The sequence below is a fragment of the Triticum dicoccoides genome, chromosome 2A (assembly GCF_002162155.2).
Source record: "Triticum dicoccoides isolate Atlit2015 ecotype Zavitan chromosome 2A, WEW_v2.0, whole genome shotgun sequence".
NCBI lineage: Eukaryota > Viridiplantae > Streptophyta > Magnoliopsida > Poales > Poaceae > Triticum > Triticum dicoccoides.
The window spans coordinates 506833638-506850164 of NC_041382.1; the positions used below are offsets into that span (position 1 = coordinate 506833638).

Below are 16527 nucleotides of genomic sequence, written 5' to 3' on the forward strand. Positions count from 1 at the left end.
CATATGTGATCCATCCATACATAGCCGGTCAATCTCCTCTACTTGCATCCACAATCAGATAGTACAAAATTCAATAATTACACATCATGCTTCCTGTAGTCTATATAACAATCTTAATTGCCCGGGCACGGTCCCGGGAACTGTCCTAATCACGCATCCGATATTTCCTACTGTCTGAATCTGGCGTGGCCGAGCCGAGTGGATCATGACGTTTCCGCCTAAACAACGAGATACTGTCAGGCACCAGCACGCTACGGTCTTATCCTCTGAAGCTCTGCGTGCCAAACCAATTCGAGAAATGGACCGAGGGTGGGCAGTCCAGTGATCATCATGGATGATGACGTGTGCTAGCTCGCTACATGGTCGGCCAGAACGGCATGTAGCGCAGCCAAGCCGGCGGTTCGCCTGCCGACGTAGGCGCCTCCCCGGCGTTCCTGACACCGCTTGCTCCGGCAGAGGAGCAGGAGGACGAGGAGGTCTGGACGGCGGCCGAGGAGGACCTGGGGCACAGGAAGAAGCTCCGGGACCCTAGCTCCATCACCTTCTCCCTCGGGTCCAAACCTGACCAATGAGTCCACAACATTTACATGATCAGTGAATGATCCTTCACTTACTGAATGATGCAGATGATGCTCACTAACTGTCGCCTAAAGATTAATGGTTGTTGCGACCGACTTGACACTCTCAGTGGGCCCATGCATCGCTTGCTGAATATGTTCAGGGGTTTTGTGAGGAAACAAATGATCTGATTCATCTCGCCGGCTATTCTCAAATAGAGTTCGTGCCGGCATATCGCCAGCTTGGCTAATACTAGTATTTTGTGTAATTGTGTTGACTTTCCACTTTGATAGTTGTGCGGTGCAATTCTGGAATGAAAAACAGATGGTACCGTGGGCTTCAGATGCAACAGACTTACTTTCCAAGCTGAACTGGGAGTAGTGTAGGCCGAAGGTCGACGGGTCGGTCGCCGGCAGCAAGGGCCGCCTGCCCTCCTTCACGTAAATCCCCACGGCGGCGGCCACAAGGTCCGCCACGCTCCAGTCCGCCGACGCCATGACGTGCAGCGGCCACAGGCTCCTCTGCACGGTCACGTTCACCAGCACCTTGCCCGGCGTCCTCCGGACCGCCAGCTCGGCCAGCGGCTCGCCGCCGTCCGCGGCGCGGAAGCTCCTGCCCCTCACGCCGGCGAGCAGGTCCGGCTGCGTCTTGGGCCTCTGCTTTGGCAGCTGGTGCCGCTGCTCCGCCCCGCGCCCGTGGAACGACGACCACCGCTGCCCCGGGCCTCGCAGCAGCTGCCCTCCTGCCTCCTGTCTTTGCCGGTCGCCGGAGCAGCTCTTCTCGAAGGAAGGCGCGTGAGGAGGCATCGCCCGTGCTGGCGGTGACCCGCAGGCGCTGCCGCAGAAACAGCTCCAGACACCCGGGCGATCAGACGGCGCGCGCAAGGATCACGGCTGCCGGCGGCAAGGTGCACGGGAGCCGGACGGCGAGGTTGTCCATGCAGAGCAGAGCATGCAGTATGCAGGTGCAGCTGGTCCTATGGCCATATAAGAGCCAGCCGAGACGAAGGCGAAGCAGGGCACAATTAAAGCAAGGAGAACCGAATTTTCAAAGGTGAGAAGCACGATCAAAGCCAGAAGCAACTGGGAAGTGACTTGTACCGGAGAGAAGGTGAGATGAGAACGGCACGGCAGACATATACACATGGAATCATTGTAACTATTGGTGATTGGCTTGTCAATTATTGGAGCACGATTGCCTCTCCTCCACAAATTAAGTACTATGTTTATATTTATTTATTAAGGTCGCCACTAAGGGCAAAATACTCTTACATAACTCAAAATAAATTTGGTGATTACAAAGTCATGCCCATTTGATTTCTATTGCATTGAATTTGCGCGAAACAAAACCCTTGAACTTGCAAGATTCAAGCTTACAACGAGGAGCATATGGATAGAGGACTTCACTTGGACTTGGAGTAGGCGGAGGGTCAAGTGGTGGGGTTGAACACATGCGCAAGGATCAAGTATGAATGGTGATACTTTTTTTTTGCTAAGTCCTAGAGATCAAACTCCAAAATCACGAAAAACATCGCAACCATTTTCCACTATCTATAACTCCATTTCTACTATTCGGAGCCACCTAGCCAAATCCATTTGGATCCTCTGATCCATTCCAGAGATAGTCGTTGCGATACTATATCAAGGTGGGAAGTAGGATATGGTGAGGAAGAAAGAGAAAAAAGGGCCACAATGCTATCGTTGTAGGAATTGGGGACACATAAGGAAGAACTGTCGAACATGGAGGAATATCGAGGGAACCAAATTGTGCCAGTGTCCTCTACGAGAAGTTATTCAGATGGCTGCCTTCTTACCCTATCAAGTGGGTTACGTGAGGAAGCATGAATAATAGATATAGGGAACTCTTATCACGTGACATCTAGCAGAGAGTAGACCGCCTGCTACAAATGTAGTAACTTTTACTGATCTATCAAGGTGGCGATGTGCCTCCGTGCACTATGACATTGGAGATGTCAAGACCCAGACTTAAGATGGAATTGAACATGTGATGTTAGAGACATGTCAAGGGTTCAGAGAGATCTGAATTCACTTGGTAAACTTCATGGCAATGGTTAGGTCTACAAAGTGGACAATCACAAGAAGACTAGGAGAGTTAAGAAGAGTAAGAAGAAGCTTGTGACGAAGGGAAAGAGAACCAAAAACAACTTGCACAAAGTGTGAATAAACATTGTTGAAGATGTATCCGAGGAGAAGCCAGATGTGGATTTATGTTCAATCAAGGTGACCAAAACGAAGGGGCTAAATCTGGCGGCACTCATGACAGTGAGCAACAAGGGAAGATCCAAATTCAAGCGTTGAAGATGATAACAACAAGATGATGAGGGCATATTCGTTAAGGTGAAGTTTGGTGGATCATTGTCGAATATGTATATAGGGCTATAGTTGGACTTATTATGTGTAGGGGTTGAACACATGTAAAGCAAACTTATGCATCACATGGTAGATATTTTTTGTGCGGGAAGTAGTTAAACTATATTAACGAAACTAGTAGGTTAGACACAATATCACGAAGGGGTGCTTTGGACGCCCGAGGAAGGGATGACTGGACCGACCATGTTGCGATTTTCGGAAATGTGCCTCATGGGTTCGGTGTGATTTGTTGTGGATTATACTTCGTTGACTTAGTATATGAGAATGATCTTTTTTTAGAATTGGAATGATCTTTATGCTTCCAAGATGTAGGCATAAATTTACCTGTCTACTTTTCTTAATGTTCTAAGGAAAAGCATGTAAATTATAACACTTTGCAATGATTGAAATACTTGTTCACAAACATATGTTTTCTTCTCCCTCTATTGAATTCATACTCTAGCCACATAGTCGGGACTGGTGGAGAGAGACGGACAATATTTTTTTTCAAACTGATGGAGAGAAACGGACAATATATTTTAACACTCCTTCTCATGTCTGGGCTTATTTAGTCCTTAGACGTGGTATCAATGTAGCCTACAAAATCTTTTTTTAATACTGCGTTGGTAGAGTCTTGAACTTAAAACCTCTTAGCTCGAATACCATATTAAATTCATGTTCCAGCCTGTTGCTCCAAAAGTCCAAACTAATGGAGAGAGACGGGCAATATATTTCAACACCCTCCAGACTTCATCGCGAGCCCGTGGATTTGCCTTCCCTCTACGTGCTGGTCCAGCGGCCCGTGGCGAGGAGGAGAATCCCGGTGTCTTTGCTCGGTTAGTAGTTTAGGTTAGTTTTTTTAGTCCTCGCAGGTGCAGCGCTCGGGCGGATGGCGATGCTTCTTCTTTGAGTTTGTCTTCCAGGCACCGATCATCCTCAACTTCGTCCGTCTGGACGTAGTCGACGGAGCTTCGACATAGATTCCTACCACCTCCTTGTGGTGGTGAGATTAGGGTTTCTCGTCATGTGGCGAGGTTTGGTGTCAGGTGCTTCAGATCTATGCAAGGGTTTAACGACGATGACTGCAGGCTCCAGAGTGCTGATACTTAAGGGCACGTGTGCGAAGAGTTCCAGACTGTCATCGACAATGTCAAGACGGCCCAGTAGTGGAGCGGCGACATCGGCGCGTAGGCGACTAATTCTGGCGGCAATAGTGGACGTTTGGTGGTTTCGAAATCTTGGTGTGATTTTTATTATGTTTGAAATGCTTTGTACTTCTGTCGAACTTTTATAATAGATATTCTCGTAAAAAAAACTTGAATAATAGATATGATCCTTTTAAAAAGGTAGTTCCCGCAAAAACAAAGGCTCACCCGCAAAAAAAAAAAGACTAGCGTGCTTTCAAGGAAAAGAAAAGGCGTACGCCGAAGAATCGACCTTCCGAATATCCATTGCTTCTGCCAGCAATTGTGAATCAGTTTCAAACTCTGCTCGAATAATCCCCAAGTCAGCTGCAAATGAAACAGCATTTGACAGCGCCACTACTTCCGCTGCAAAGGCATCTTGGATGAGTTCCTGTCTTCCTGCCCGTGCACCCACCACTTCGCCGTCGCTGGTTCTTGCCATCGCACCCCAGCCTGCATGGAGCTCCCCTGGGACGAAGGCGCCATCAACATTGAACTTAACCATGTCTTGAGCAGGAGGCCTCCATTTATCAGTGCACTGTGGCTTGGGTTCTGGGAGGAAAACCTGCATATATTCCAGAGTAGAGCTGCGTGCGCGTCTCGCTACTTCGGCCGCTGTCAAGACACGCTCCCCATTTCTCAGTTTATTCCTAGCGCTCCACCACATCCACCAGAATGTGAGAATCTGCATCCTTTTTGGGGTGTTTAGCTCCCAAAGGTAGTCCATCATCACATGTACAGATGAGATTGCTTGCAGCTCCCTTCTTTCCTTCTCTAAGCCTAGTTCCCTCCACACCACCTTCACTGATTTGCACTTGATGGACAGGTGCCCCCCATCCTCATCAGCTTGCCCATAGAAAAAACATTTCGTGCTCTCCACTTTCAGACCTCGCCTTTGCATGTTTGACAGGAGTGCTAGAGATTCATGCCGCAGTCTCCAAGTGAACATCTGGACAGTTCTCGGGCACGGCAATCGCCAGATTCTTTTCCAAGAATCGTCGCTGCAAGTGTTCAGGTTACCCGCTTCGGCTGTGCTCTGTCCTACTCCCCCATTCTTCCTTATAGCCTTCAGTTCCATGTGCAACTTATACGCACTCTTCACAGAGTGTATTCCCTTGCTCTCGAACTGCCATGCAACGAAGTCATGAACCCCCTCCCGCAATGGCATCTGCAGAATGTGTCTAGCATCCTCTGCGCAAAAAGTATCCCGCACAAGGCGCTCATCCCATTGCCCCGTGGAGGGGTCCATTAACTCACTTACAGTCTGCATCAGGTTATTCCCTTTTGGGGTGATGATCCTTCGTGACCACGGCCTTGGGATCCAAGGATCTGTCCATATCTTAACACTTTCGCCGTCACCGATTCGCCAGATGTATCCTTCCCGGACTAGGTCAAGTCCTTTCAGTAAACTCCTCCACGCGTATGAGATGCCCTCTCTCGCCACAGCCTCCAGGACATGGCAGGTCGGGAAGTAACAGGCTTTTGAGAACCCGAGCATGCAGCGTGTCTGGGTTTTGTATTAGCCGCCAAGCCTGCCTCGAGAGCATTGCCATGTTAAAGCTATACATATCACGAAAACCGAGACCCCCTTGCGCCTTGGGCTTGACGAGCTTCTCCCACCCAATCCAGTGAACTGTATTTTCCTTATCTTGTTGGCTCCACCAGTAGTTTCCGATTAGGGCACTTAGTTCGTGGCAAAAACTCTTGGTCAAGTTGAAGCAAGACATAGCAAACGTGGGAACGGCCTGCGCCACCGCTGTAACTAGAGACTCCTTGCCTACCTTAGCTATAAGCCTCTCCTTCCACCCGTAAATTCTGCCTGCCATTGCTCCCTTAATGTATGTAAAAGCTTGTTTTCTGGATCGTCCAACATGAACCGGCAGACCAAGGTACTTCGTGTTCCAGTTCTCACTCTGAATCTGCAGGTTGCTTTTAACCGAGTTTCTGGCTTCCGTTGACGTGTTGTTGCTAAACATCAAGGCAGATTTCTCCACATTTATGCACTGCCCAGAGCACTGCTCGTATATGTCCAGGATCTCCTTCAAGGCATCTGCCTCCTCTTGGTTCGATTTCAACGTAATTATTGAATCATCCGCAAAGAATAAGTGTGACACCACCGGTGCCGCTGGACATACTTTCACACCACTGATCCTCCCCTCTCTTTCTGCTGCATGAAGCAAAGCCGATAGACCCTCAGCACAAATCACAAATAAGTACGGTGACGCTGGGTCTCCTTGACGAAGGCCCCTTGATGGGCAAAACTGTTCCGTCAGCTGGCCGTTCACCCTGATTTGATAACGGACCGTCGTCACACACTTCATAATGAGGTCCACCCAACTCCTGCTGAAACCCAGTTTTTTCAGCATTGCTTTCAAAAAACTCCATTCCACGCGGTCGTAGACTTTGCTCATATCCGCCTTGACTGCAGTGTATCCCTCCTTTCCCTTCTTCTTGTTCATGAGATAATGCGACAGCTCGTACGCCACCAAAACGTTATCCGTGATGAGCCTCCCCGGTACAAACACACTATGGTTTTCAGAGATGATCGAAGGCATGATGATCTTGAGGCGGTTGGCAATCACCTTAGAAATCAGCTTGTAAAGGACATTACATAATGAAATTGGCCGAAGATCCTTAATCCTATTCGGGTTCTTGACCTTTGGAATAAATACAATGAAATGGTGTCGGCGTAGTGCTAACTCCGTGGCTCATGAGCTAGCAAGCCTTGGTCGTATGTACCCTGCAAACTCGGCTGTCGAGTGGGAGTCCGATGTACCAGCCCAAGTGGCTGTTCGTGTTGCGGGTGATTTACCCGTACACCGTTAAGTTATAAAGCTTTGCTTTAACTTAAAAAAAATGGAAAAGAAAAGGGCAAATGGACACCAGAGCTCTAAAAATGCATCTTCCCTGGCTTGGTAGCTACGTGCGACTCCGCGTGCAGAAGAGCGGAGAGCTACCGCGGCGTCGGGCACGCCTGCGAAAGCAACGGACGAGGGCGACCGAATCAGTGAACTCACCATGGATTGAATTCCCAACCCCGTCCATTGATGCAAAGATTTCCGTATAAATCACGACAGATTCCCCTGATCCATCCTGATACGACGCTCGGAATTAGTTCCCCTGTCGTGTGCAAAACTCGGTCCTTGGAGCGGAACGGAACGGAACGGATTGGAGTCTTCCGGGATCAGGGGCCGGTCGCGGCCGGGCGGCGCCGGAAAGCGAAGGGACGTACACGGTGGAGCTCGCTACTGGGGGCGGTCTCCCGGGCGGGCTGTGAATGATGGATGGCCTGGTGACGGTGACGTCGACGACAGTGGCAATAATAATGCGCCGACCGCATCTCCCCCTCTCGTCGCGGCCGACGGAGCGACGGACGGATCCGTTGTACCCGTGGTGGCGCACGTGCCCCGCCGTTGGATTAAGAACTGACGATTTGGGTTAGCAGCTTCTAGGATATGGGATGGGCGTCACGCGGAAATTGTCTTAGCGCTGTTTGATCGTGGTCTCGCGAATCTCATCCCCAGATGAGGTGATAGGATATTGGGGTAGGGAAGTGGATGGCCGGCTGCTCACACACGCAGGAAACATCACTAGCTAGGATAATTAAGAAAGAATCATCATCGATCATTGCCTGGTGGATTGTTGGTGATTGGTGAGGCTGCTGTTGCTGCAGGACGAGGCATCTCATCCTCCTCTCCCTCGCGGTCTCGCCCATCATTTCCTTGGCCCCTTCTCCTTTTCGCCCTTCCATACGTCCATCACCAACGCCACCTGCTGCTCCGGCTTTTGGCAAGGCTTCCCTGCTCGCTACGCTCATCCGGTGAAGGTCTTATCTTGCGTTGCTGTGGCCGACCGTTATCAATGTATTTGGTTTGACACCCATTATTAATTTTAAATTTTAGGATGGTAAAACAACACCCAATCACAGCCCTGTCACGCATCCGTTGCTTTTGGCCGTTGGATCTAGGGTTGCAAATGAGTTGAGTTTGAGTGAGTTGTATTAGGCTTAACTCAACTTATACTAAAATTCGAGAGAGCTTAAACTGAGCGAAGCTCGATGTCGAGCTATAGAAAATGACTCGTGCTCAACTTGTAATGATCTAGAGTTGATCTCAAGCTAAATAAGATGATTTCTTATATAATCTATAAGAAAAATTATTAAACAATACATGCCAAAACACAATATAAGAAACCATTATATAATTTAACTTATTCCCTCTCAACCGACATGAATGAACTAGCAAGAGAAGAAGCGTCTAATCTCAAACTTTGATCAAAACAACATGATATTTTGCACATGGCTGACCACATACCAGATTGGGGCTAAAATTTCTCCAAACTTAATTAAGCTTCCATGTATGGTAGCAGGTAAAATGGAGAAAAAATCGCACACAACATATATGATAATGTTTTTTGAATGTCCATGTGGCAATAATTTTCCAATTTTTTTAATACATATATCAGAATTATGTAATACTCACCCACCTGTGTTCTCAAGAAGCACGGAGCCGATTGTAGCAGATGACTGGCTCCGCAGGATAGGAAGAGAGCTGGCCGCCGCAGGATGCACTGACACAGAGAAAGTGAGGTTTGCCACTCACGAGCTGGATGGACCGGCAGTCGCATGGTGGGAGAACTATACCACCACATACCCCATGCAGAATGTGTCTTGGAAGCAGTTCCAGCAGGCGTTCCGTACCGCTCATGTTTCAGCTGGAGCTATGAGCCTCAAGAGGAAAGAATTCCGTAACTTGTGCCAGGGAGGACGTTCAATTTCTGAATATGTTGATGAGATCAGCAGGTTGTCCTATTATGCTCCAGGAGACGTGGCCACCGATGCGGCTAAACAAGAGAATTTTTTTGGAAGGTTTGAACGATGAACTTGGAGTTCAATTTGTTGAAAATATGCCCTAGAGGTAAAAATAAAGTGGTTATTATTATATTTCCTTGATCATGATAAATGTTTATTATTCATGCTAGAATTATATTGACCGAAAACTTAAATACATGTGTGGATACATAAACAAATACCGTGTCCCTAGTAAGCCTCTACTAGACTAGCTCGTTGATCAAGAGATGGTTAAGATTTCCTAACCATGGACATGTGTTGTCACTTGATAACGGGATCACATCATTAGAAGAATGATGTGATGGACAAGACCCATCCGTTAGCATAGCATATGATCGTTCAGTTTATTGCTACCGCTTTCTTAATGTCAAATACATATTCCTTCGACCATGAGATCATGAAACTCCCAGATATCGGAGGAATACCTTGTGTGCTATCAAACATCACAGTGTAACTGAGTCATCATAAAGATGCTCTACGGGTATCTCCGAAGGTGTTTGTTGAGTTGGCCTGGATCGAGATTGGAATTTGTCACTCCATGTATCAGAGAGGTATCTCTGGGCCCTTTCGGTAATACAGCATCAGAAGAAGCTTGCAAGCAAAGTGACTAAGGAGTTAGTTACAAGATGATGTATTACGGAACGAGTAAAGAGACTTGCCTGTAATGAGATTGAAGTAGGTATGGAGATACCAATGATCGAATCTCAGGCACGTAACATACCGACAGACAAAGGGAATTACACATGTTGTCATAAATGTTCGACCGATAAAGATCTTTGTAGAATATGTAGGAACCAACATGGGTATCCAGGTCCCGCTATTGGTTATTGACCGGAGAGGCAATTCGGTCATGTCTACATCATTCGAACCCGTAGGGTCCGCACGCTTAACGTTCGTTGATGATATAGTATTATATATATGAGTTATGTGAGTTGGTGACCGAATGTTGTTCGGAGTCCCGGATGAGATCCCGTACATGAGAGAGCTCCAGAATGGTCTGGAGGTAAATATTGATATATAGGACAATGCTATTTGGTCACCGGAAAGGTTTCAAAATGTATCGGGTAATCATCATATCACCGGAAGGGGTTCCGAGAAGCCCCGGGAGGTTAATGGGCCATATGGGCCAAACGAGGGGAGCACACCAGCCCACAAGGGGCTGGCGCCCCCTCCTCTAGCCGCAGGCCTTGGGGAGAAAAGGACGGACGGGAGTCGGCCTCCCCTTGCCTTCCCTCTCCTCCCCTTTCCTCCCCCCAGAGCAAATAAGGAAGGGGGGCACGCCATAGGGCAGGCGCCCAAGGGGGCCGACGGCCACCCTTGACGCGCACCCTGGCTGCCTCCCCTCCCCCCGCCTATACATATATAGGGAGGGGGCGCCACACAACCACGATAATCCACGAGCCGTGTGCGGCACCCTCTCTCCCCGATTTCATCCTCCGTCAAGTTTTCTGCAGTGCATGGCGAAGCCCTGCGAGAACAAGTTCACCACCACCGTCATCACACAATCGTACCGCCGGAACTCATCTACTACTTTGCCTCTCTTGCTGGATAGACAAGGCGAGGACGTCATTGAGCTGAACGTGCGCTAAACACGGAGGTGCCATACGTTCGATACTTGATCGGTTGGATCGTGAAGGTGTACGACTACATCAACTGTACCGACCCCACCCGAATGGGTCAAGTCTCTGTGCTTAAGTGGCATCCCTGGATCGGTATGCTGACACACACAGTACTCGTGGATTTATAACAGAGATAAATCACATGTTTAAAGTAATGTAAATACTATTAACTCAATCCAAAATAGCGGAAGTAACAAGGTTGTGGATTCCCATCAGCACCAACGGCAAAGTTGAGTGTAGAAATCATAACCCTAACGTATCACTTACTCGTCGTAAGATAATCCTGCAACATGAGATGTTGCAGCCACAAAGGGTCAGTACATTGAATGTACTGGCAAATTCACACTTTAGAGCAATGCTGAAATATGGCTATCACTACATGCATATTTGGCTGGTGGAAAAGCTCTATGGTTATAGGGTTTTGCGTAAAGCCAATTTTCCCTACTACAAAGGAATAAATTTTATTTAACTATCATAGTGGTTGTTGAACATTGAGAATGGTTGACGACATCCTCAATCCCAATTAAGTAACATCATTAAACCTAACAAAATTAATTTTAAAGTAACATGATGAGATTCATATGATAATCCAGGTACTAGATACTCAAGATGTCCATAACCGTGGACACGGCTAATCATGATTAGTTTATACACTCTGCAGAGGTTTGCGCACTTTTCCCCACAAGACTCGATTGCCTCCGTTTGGTTTCTCGCACTACATGGTGTTTGAGAAGACGGATGACCGAGACATAGTCTTTCAGAAGCGCTAGCACCTTACGATAGGGTAGACCGTTACACCTACTTTCCTCTACATCTGCTAGTCTACCACTGTAAGAGTTCGCACAACTTAATCAACTATTCTAGAGCCCATAATAGCTTGTGGCTGCACACTGAAGTTTCTAGTATGAATAATCTCATGATCCCTTTGAGCCTGGGTGGCGGTCCATAAAAAACAGGCAATCCTGGAATACCCAGGTGCCTAGACAGACAATCGCTGGAATACCCATGTGCCTCAATCCACCCAGATGTGTGTTAAACTTGCCACCTTAAGTAAACCATTAATTAACAATCTCACATCTGTCATGAAATCCTCTCAAACCCAATCCACGTCTACGAGCATAGCATAGCAGTATAAGCATAACGTAATAGTAACTCCCAAGGTTTGAAATGCAGGGTAATAGGTTCCTACCTCATCAACTACTTTCCAATACCCACATGTTATCAATCCTACTCATGCAATGTTTGAGGGTAGAGACCAATGCATAAAAACTAGGTATGAAAAGGGATATGATCAAAGTGTGAACTTGCCTGCAATGTTGATGAAGATGATTCGCACTCAAAACTCTTGATAGCTCTACTCGTCACACTCCGGTCAATCTATCGTAAGCAAGCAATAGTAACCACACATAAGCAATCACTCAAAAGATCAGAAAGAACGAAGAAGACGATTCGGAAAACATCAAAACCAAGAAAATAACTCTTGCTACATAAAACAATTTCTAACAGTACCAAAATTATGTGAGTTTGGCCTTATCAGAAAGTTTAGGTCAAGAGTTTCGATTTGCAAAAAGAATCAACTCAAACGGAGCTACGAAACTCAAGTTATGATCAAACGAAGTTTGAATTCAAATCTGATCTAATTCAAATTTTAAACTTTCAAAACATGTTTGGGTTGGATTACTGGATAGAGGGGTGTAACACCCTCGATGCGACTATAGCTCCCACGTGTCGAGGCACGACTTAGAGATATAATCGCATTGAAGGCATATGTCGCAAGTTAGGCAATCTTCACAACATCCCATGTAATGTAAATAATAAAGGGGAGATAACATAGTTGGCTTACACTCGCCACGTCAATCAAGTACATAAATAACATTACATCATCCAAACACTCATGGCCCGACTACGGCGCCAAAATAAAAGAGAACCCAACATGCGACACGGTCCCAATCACCCCCAACTGGGCTACTAGAATTCCCACCTATGAAACTCCCGAACCTTTCCGGTTATGCAATCAGGTGTTGGGGATATAGGGGAAGCATAATATCTCACCCAAACTAGCAATTCCTACATCCAGCTGTATCCATCCTTCAACACATAACCAAGAAACCTTCGGAAACCATCTACCTCAACCTTCGAAAAGCATCCGTTATACAAGTTATGGCGATACTCCCGAACTCCCGCCCCAGTACTGGGTGGCGTCGAGGTTATCTCACCAACGAACTGCGTAAAAGAGATTTTCGATGTCGGCGTACTAAACTCAGGTATTCCAGAACTGCAACGATAAAATTATGATGACAACACCTCAGAGCTCAACTCCCCGGGACACTTCCACTAAACCCCTGACAGGAGGCACCAAGTCAATGTTCTCATCATAAAACCATCGGAACGATTCCAAGATACACGCGTGATCCTAATTTTTTTTAGTGAAATTTGAGAAGAGAAGAGTCAAAACTCTACGTCAGGATGCCTTACCAGAGCGATGAGGAGACTAGGAAGTAAAAAGAATTCCTAATCTCTCCGATATATAATTCCTAAATGACTCAAAATATTTTTCTAGACACAACTCGGCCGCTAAAAATGATCAAGCAATGGGGCTCCTAAGGTCGGGGAAGGCTCTGATACCAACTTGTAACACCCTCGATGCGACTATAGCTCCCACGTGTCGAGGCACGACTTAGAGATATAATCGCATTGAAGGCATATGTCGCAAGTTAGGCAATCTTCACAACATCCCATGTAATGTAAATAATAAAGGGGAGATAACATAGTTGGCTTACACTCGCCACGTCAATCAAGTACATAAATAACATTACATCATCCAAACACTCATGGCCCGACTACGACACCGAAATAAAAGAGAACCCAACATGCGACACGGTCCCAATCACCCCCAACTGGGCACCACTACTGATCATCGGGAAAGGAAACATAGTATCATTGAGAGTCTTCGTCGAACTCCCACTTGAGCTCATACGCGTCTCCTGGAGCGGAATCATCAGGCCCTGCATCTGGTGTAATAGTAATCTATGAGCCACAGGGACTCAGCAATCTCGCACCCTCGCGATCAAGACTATTTAAGCTTATGGGTATGGCAAGGTGAATATGAGTGGAGCTGCAGCAAGCGACTAGCAAGTATGGTGGCTAACTTATTCGCAAAAGAGAGCGAGAAGAGGAGGAAAAGCACGAGCGAGAAACTAGAGAACAACCTACGCAAACATTACTCCAACACCGTGTCCACTTCCCGGACTCCACCGAGAAGAGGCCATCACGGTAACACACTCGGTTGATTCATTTTAATTAAATTAAGGCTCAAGTTATCTACAACCGGACATTAACAAATTTCCATCTGCCCATAACCGCGGGCACGGCTTTTGAAAGTTCAATCCCTGCAGGGGAGTCCCAACTTAGCCCATGACAAGCTCTCACGGTCAACGAAGGAATAGACCTCCTCCCAAGACGTTCCGATCAGACTCGGTATCTCAGTAACTCAAGATACTTCGACAAACACCGCCCGAATGTGCCGACAAATCCCGATAGGAGCTGCACATATCTCATTCTCAGGGCACACTCAGATGAGACTATCTACGAGTAAAACCAACCCTCAAGTTTCCCCGAGGTGGCCCCGCAGGCAGCTCAGTTCGGACCAACACTCAGAGGGAGCACTGGCCCGGGGGGGGGGGGTTAAAATAAGATGACCCTTGGGCTCCGGTAACCCAAGGGAAAAAGAGGCTAGGTGGCGAATGGTAAAACCAAGGTTGGGCATTGCTGGAAAAGCTTTAATCAAGGCGAACTATCAAGGGGTTCCCATTATAACCCAACCGCATAAGGAACGCAAAATCCGGGAACATAACACCGATATGACGGAAACTAGGGCGGCAAGAGTGGAACAAAACACTAGGCGAGAGGCCGAGCCTTCCACCCTTTACCAAGTATATAGATGCATTTAAGATAACATGGCAATATAATGATATCCCAACAATTAAATAAAATATGTTCCAACAAGGAACGGCCTCCAATCTTCACCTGCAACTAGCAACGCTATAAGAGGGGCTGAGCAAAGCGGTAACATAGCCAATCAACGGTTTGCTAGGACAATGGTGGGTTAGAGGTTTGACATGGCAATTTGGGAGGCTTGCAAGCAAGTGATAGGCATCGTAGCAATGGCATAGCAAAAGAGCGAGCAAACTAGCATAGCAAAGATAGTAGTGATTTCGAGGGTATGATCATCTTGCCTGCAAAGTTGTCAGAGTTGACTGGATCCTCACAAGCAAACTCAACGGGCTCCTCGTTAGCGAACTCGTCTCCCGGCTCTACCCAAACAAGACAAGCAAGCAACAAGGATACAATCAACCACGTGCAAACTCAAACAAAAAGATGCAATGATGACATGCTATGCGGGATGCAAAATGCCAGATATGACAGGAAATGCATGAACCTGGCCTCAACTTGGAATTCCAAGGGTGCCACTGGAAAGATGAGATAAAATCGCTTGAAAACGATATAAAGAATGCCGGAATCGGAGTTACGGTTTGGAAATGGCAAGCGATTCAAATATGACACCGGTCTGCGATTTACAGCAAGTAGGCATCTAAATGCAATGAGATGAACATGCTACAGCCACCAAACATGGCATCAAAATACATGGCAGGGAAGCATTCAAGATGCTTAACAAAAGTCTAGCACTGAGCTACGTCCAAATCATCTATTAATAGGTTGAAACAAGCATGGCAAAAACGCAAATGGTAAAACAGATCTCAGACTTAGTGAAATTAACACTTGTCTGGAATTTCAGATCATATAGCCCTCTTCAGAGCAACAAAAAAACATGCTACAGGACCTGAACATGACAAAGAAAGACATGGCATGGAGCTACTCAACAAGCTTAACAAAAGTCCCTTAGTGACCTTGAGCCAAAAGGGATCACAAAATATACTAACAAGCACACGAACATAGCAAAAACATAATCAGTTTTCAGACTTGGTGAAAACTGAGACATGCTGAAATATAACTCATGAAGGCATGTAAACGAGCTCGATGCACTCACTACGGTGCAAGTCATGGCAAGGCAAGCATACATCCCTTAAGAAGGCACAAAATACAAGCTAGACATGGCAAGAATAAAGGCATAGCATGCACAGATCCACTACAATAACATCGACAAAATCGCAAACAAGTTGACGATCTGCCCAGATTCACAACGAAGCAAAAGTAGAGCTCGATTGACTCAAGCTAGGGTGCTCCATAATTGCAAACAAAGACAAGCATGGATAGAGCACTACAAGATTAACAAAACTCCCTTACTGATCATCCTAAAAAGAGGCACGGATTACTAGGAAACAACAAGAACATATGGCATCATGAACTAAACAATCCCAGACTTAGTGAAACTACGAAGTCCCTGAAAACAGATTTTCCGGGTGCCTCACTTTGCAAACTTGCACAAGTCACCACACACATCCTAAAAATGCATGGGTTGCACCTCTGGAAAGATAACAAGATTCTTAACAAAACATATGAAGGACTCACAGGCATATCATGCACACAATAATCATGGCAAAAATGACAAAAGTCTAAGATGAACTAACAGATCTGTCAATTAACTCACGAAGCCTCCTTCTAACAGCATTTCGGGCATCTGGATGAACTTAAATGAAAATGATGCAATGGAATAAAATGATGTGCTCGTCGAGACGAACATATTGATATATTATATGTCCAAAACGGAGCTACGGATGCGAACATATAGCCGGTCAAAGTTAGCACAAAAATTAGGGTTACGGGGATAAAAGTCAACAGTCAAATTTCAGATCTCAGATCTGCACGCTTCCCGAGGCTCGCCGGCGCGCACTGTTCACCGGAGCACGGAAGTCGAGGTTCGTCGGAGAGGAAGAAGATCGGGGCGGCGCCGGGGAGGTCGGAGGAGGCCGGAGCGGCCGGACGGAGGA

The 16527-nt window shown here is 46.8% G+C and overlaps 1 protein-coding gene across 1 annotated transcript; it reads right to left on the reverse strand.

Annotated features, from left to right (window-relative positions):
- Nucleotides 1-17: 17 nt before the first annotated feature.
- Nucleotides 18-1691, reverse strand: LOC119355053. Its single transcript, XM_037621836.1, has 2 exons — nucleotides 917-1691; nucleotides 18-561 (listed from the first exon to the last, which is right to left on the reverse strand). Exons 1-2 carry the CDS (start codon nucleotides 1362-1364, stop codon nucleotides 356-358), a joined length of 654 nt encoding a protein of 217 aa, XP_037477733.1. The 5' UTR covers nucleotides 1365-1691; the 3' UTR covers nucleotides 18-355.
- Between the last annotated feature and the right edge of the window lie 14836 nt (nucleotides 1692-16527).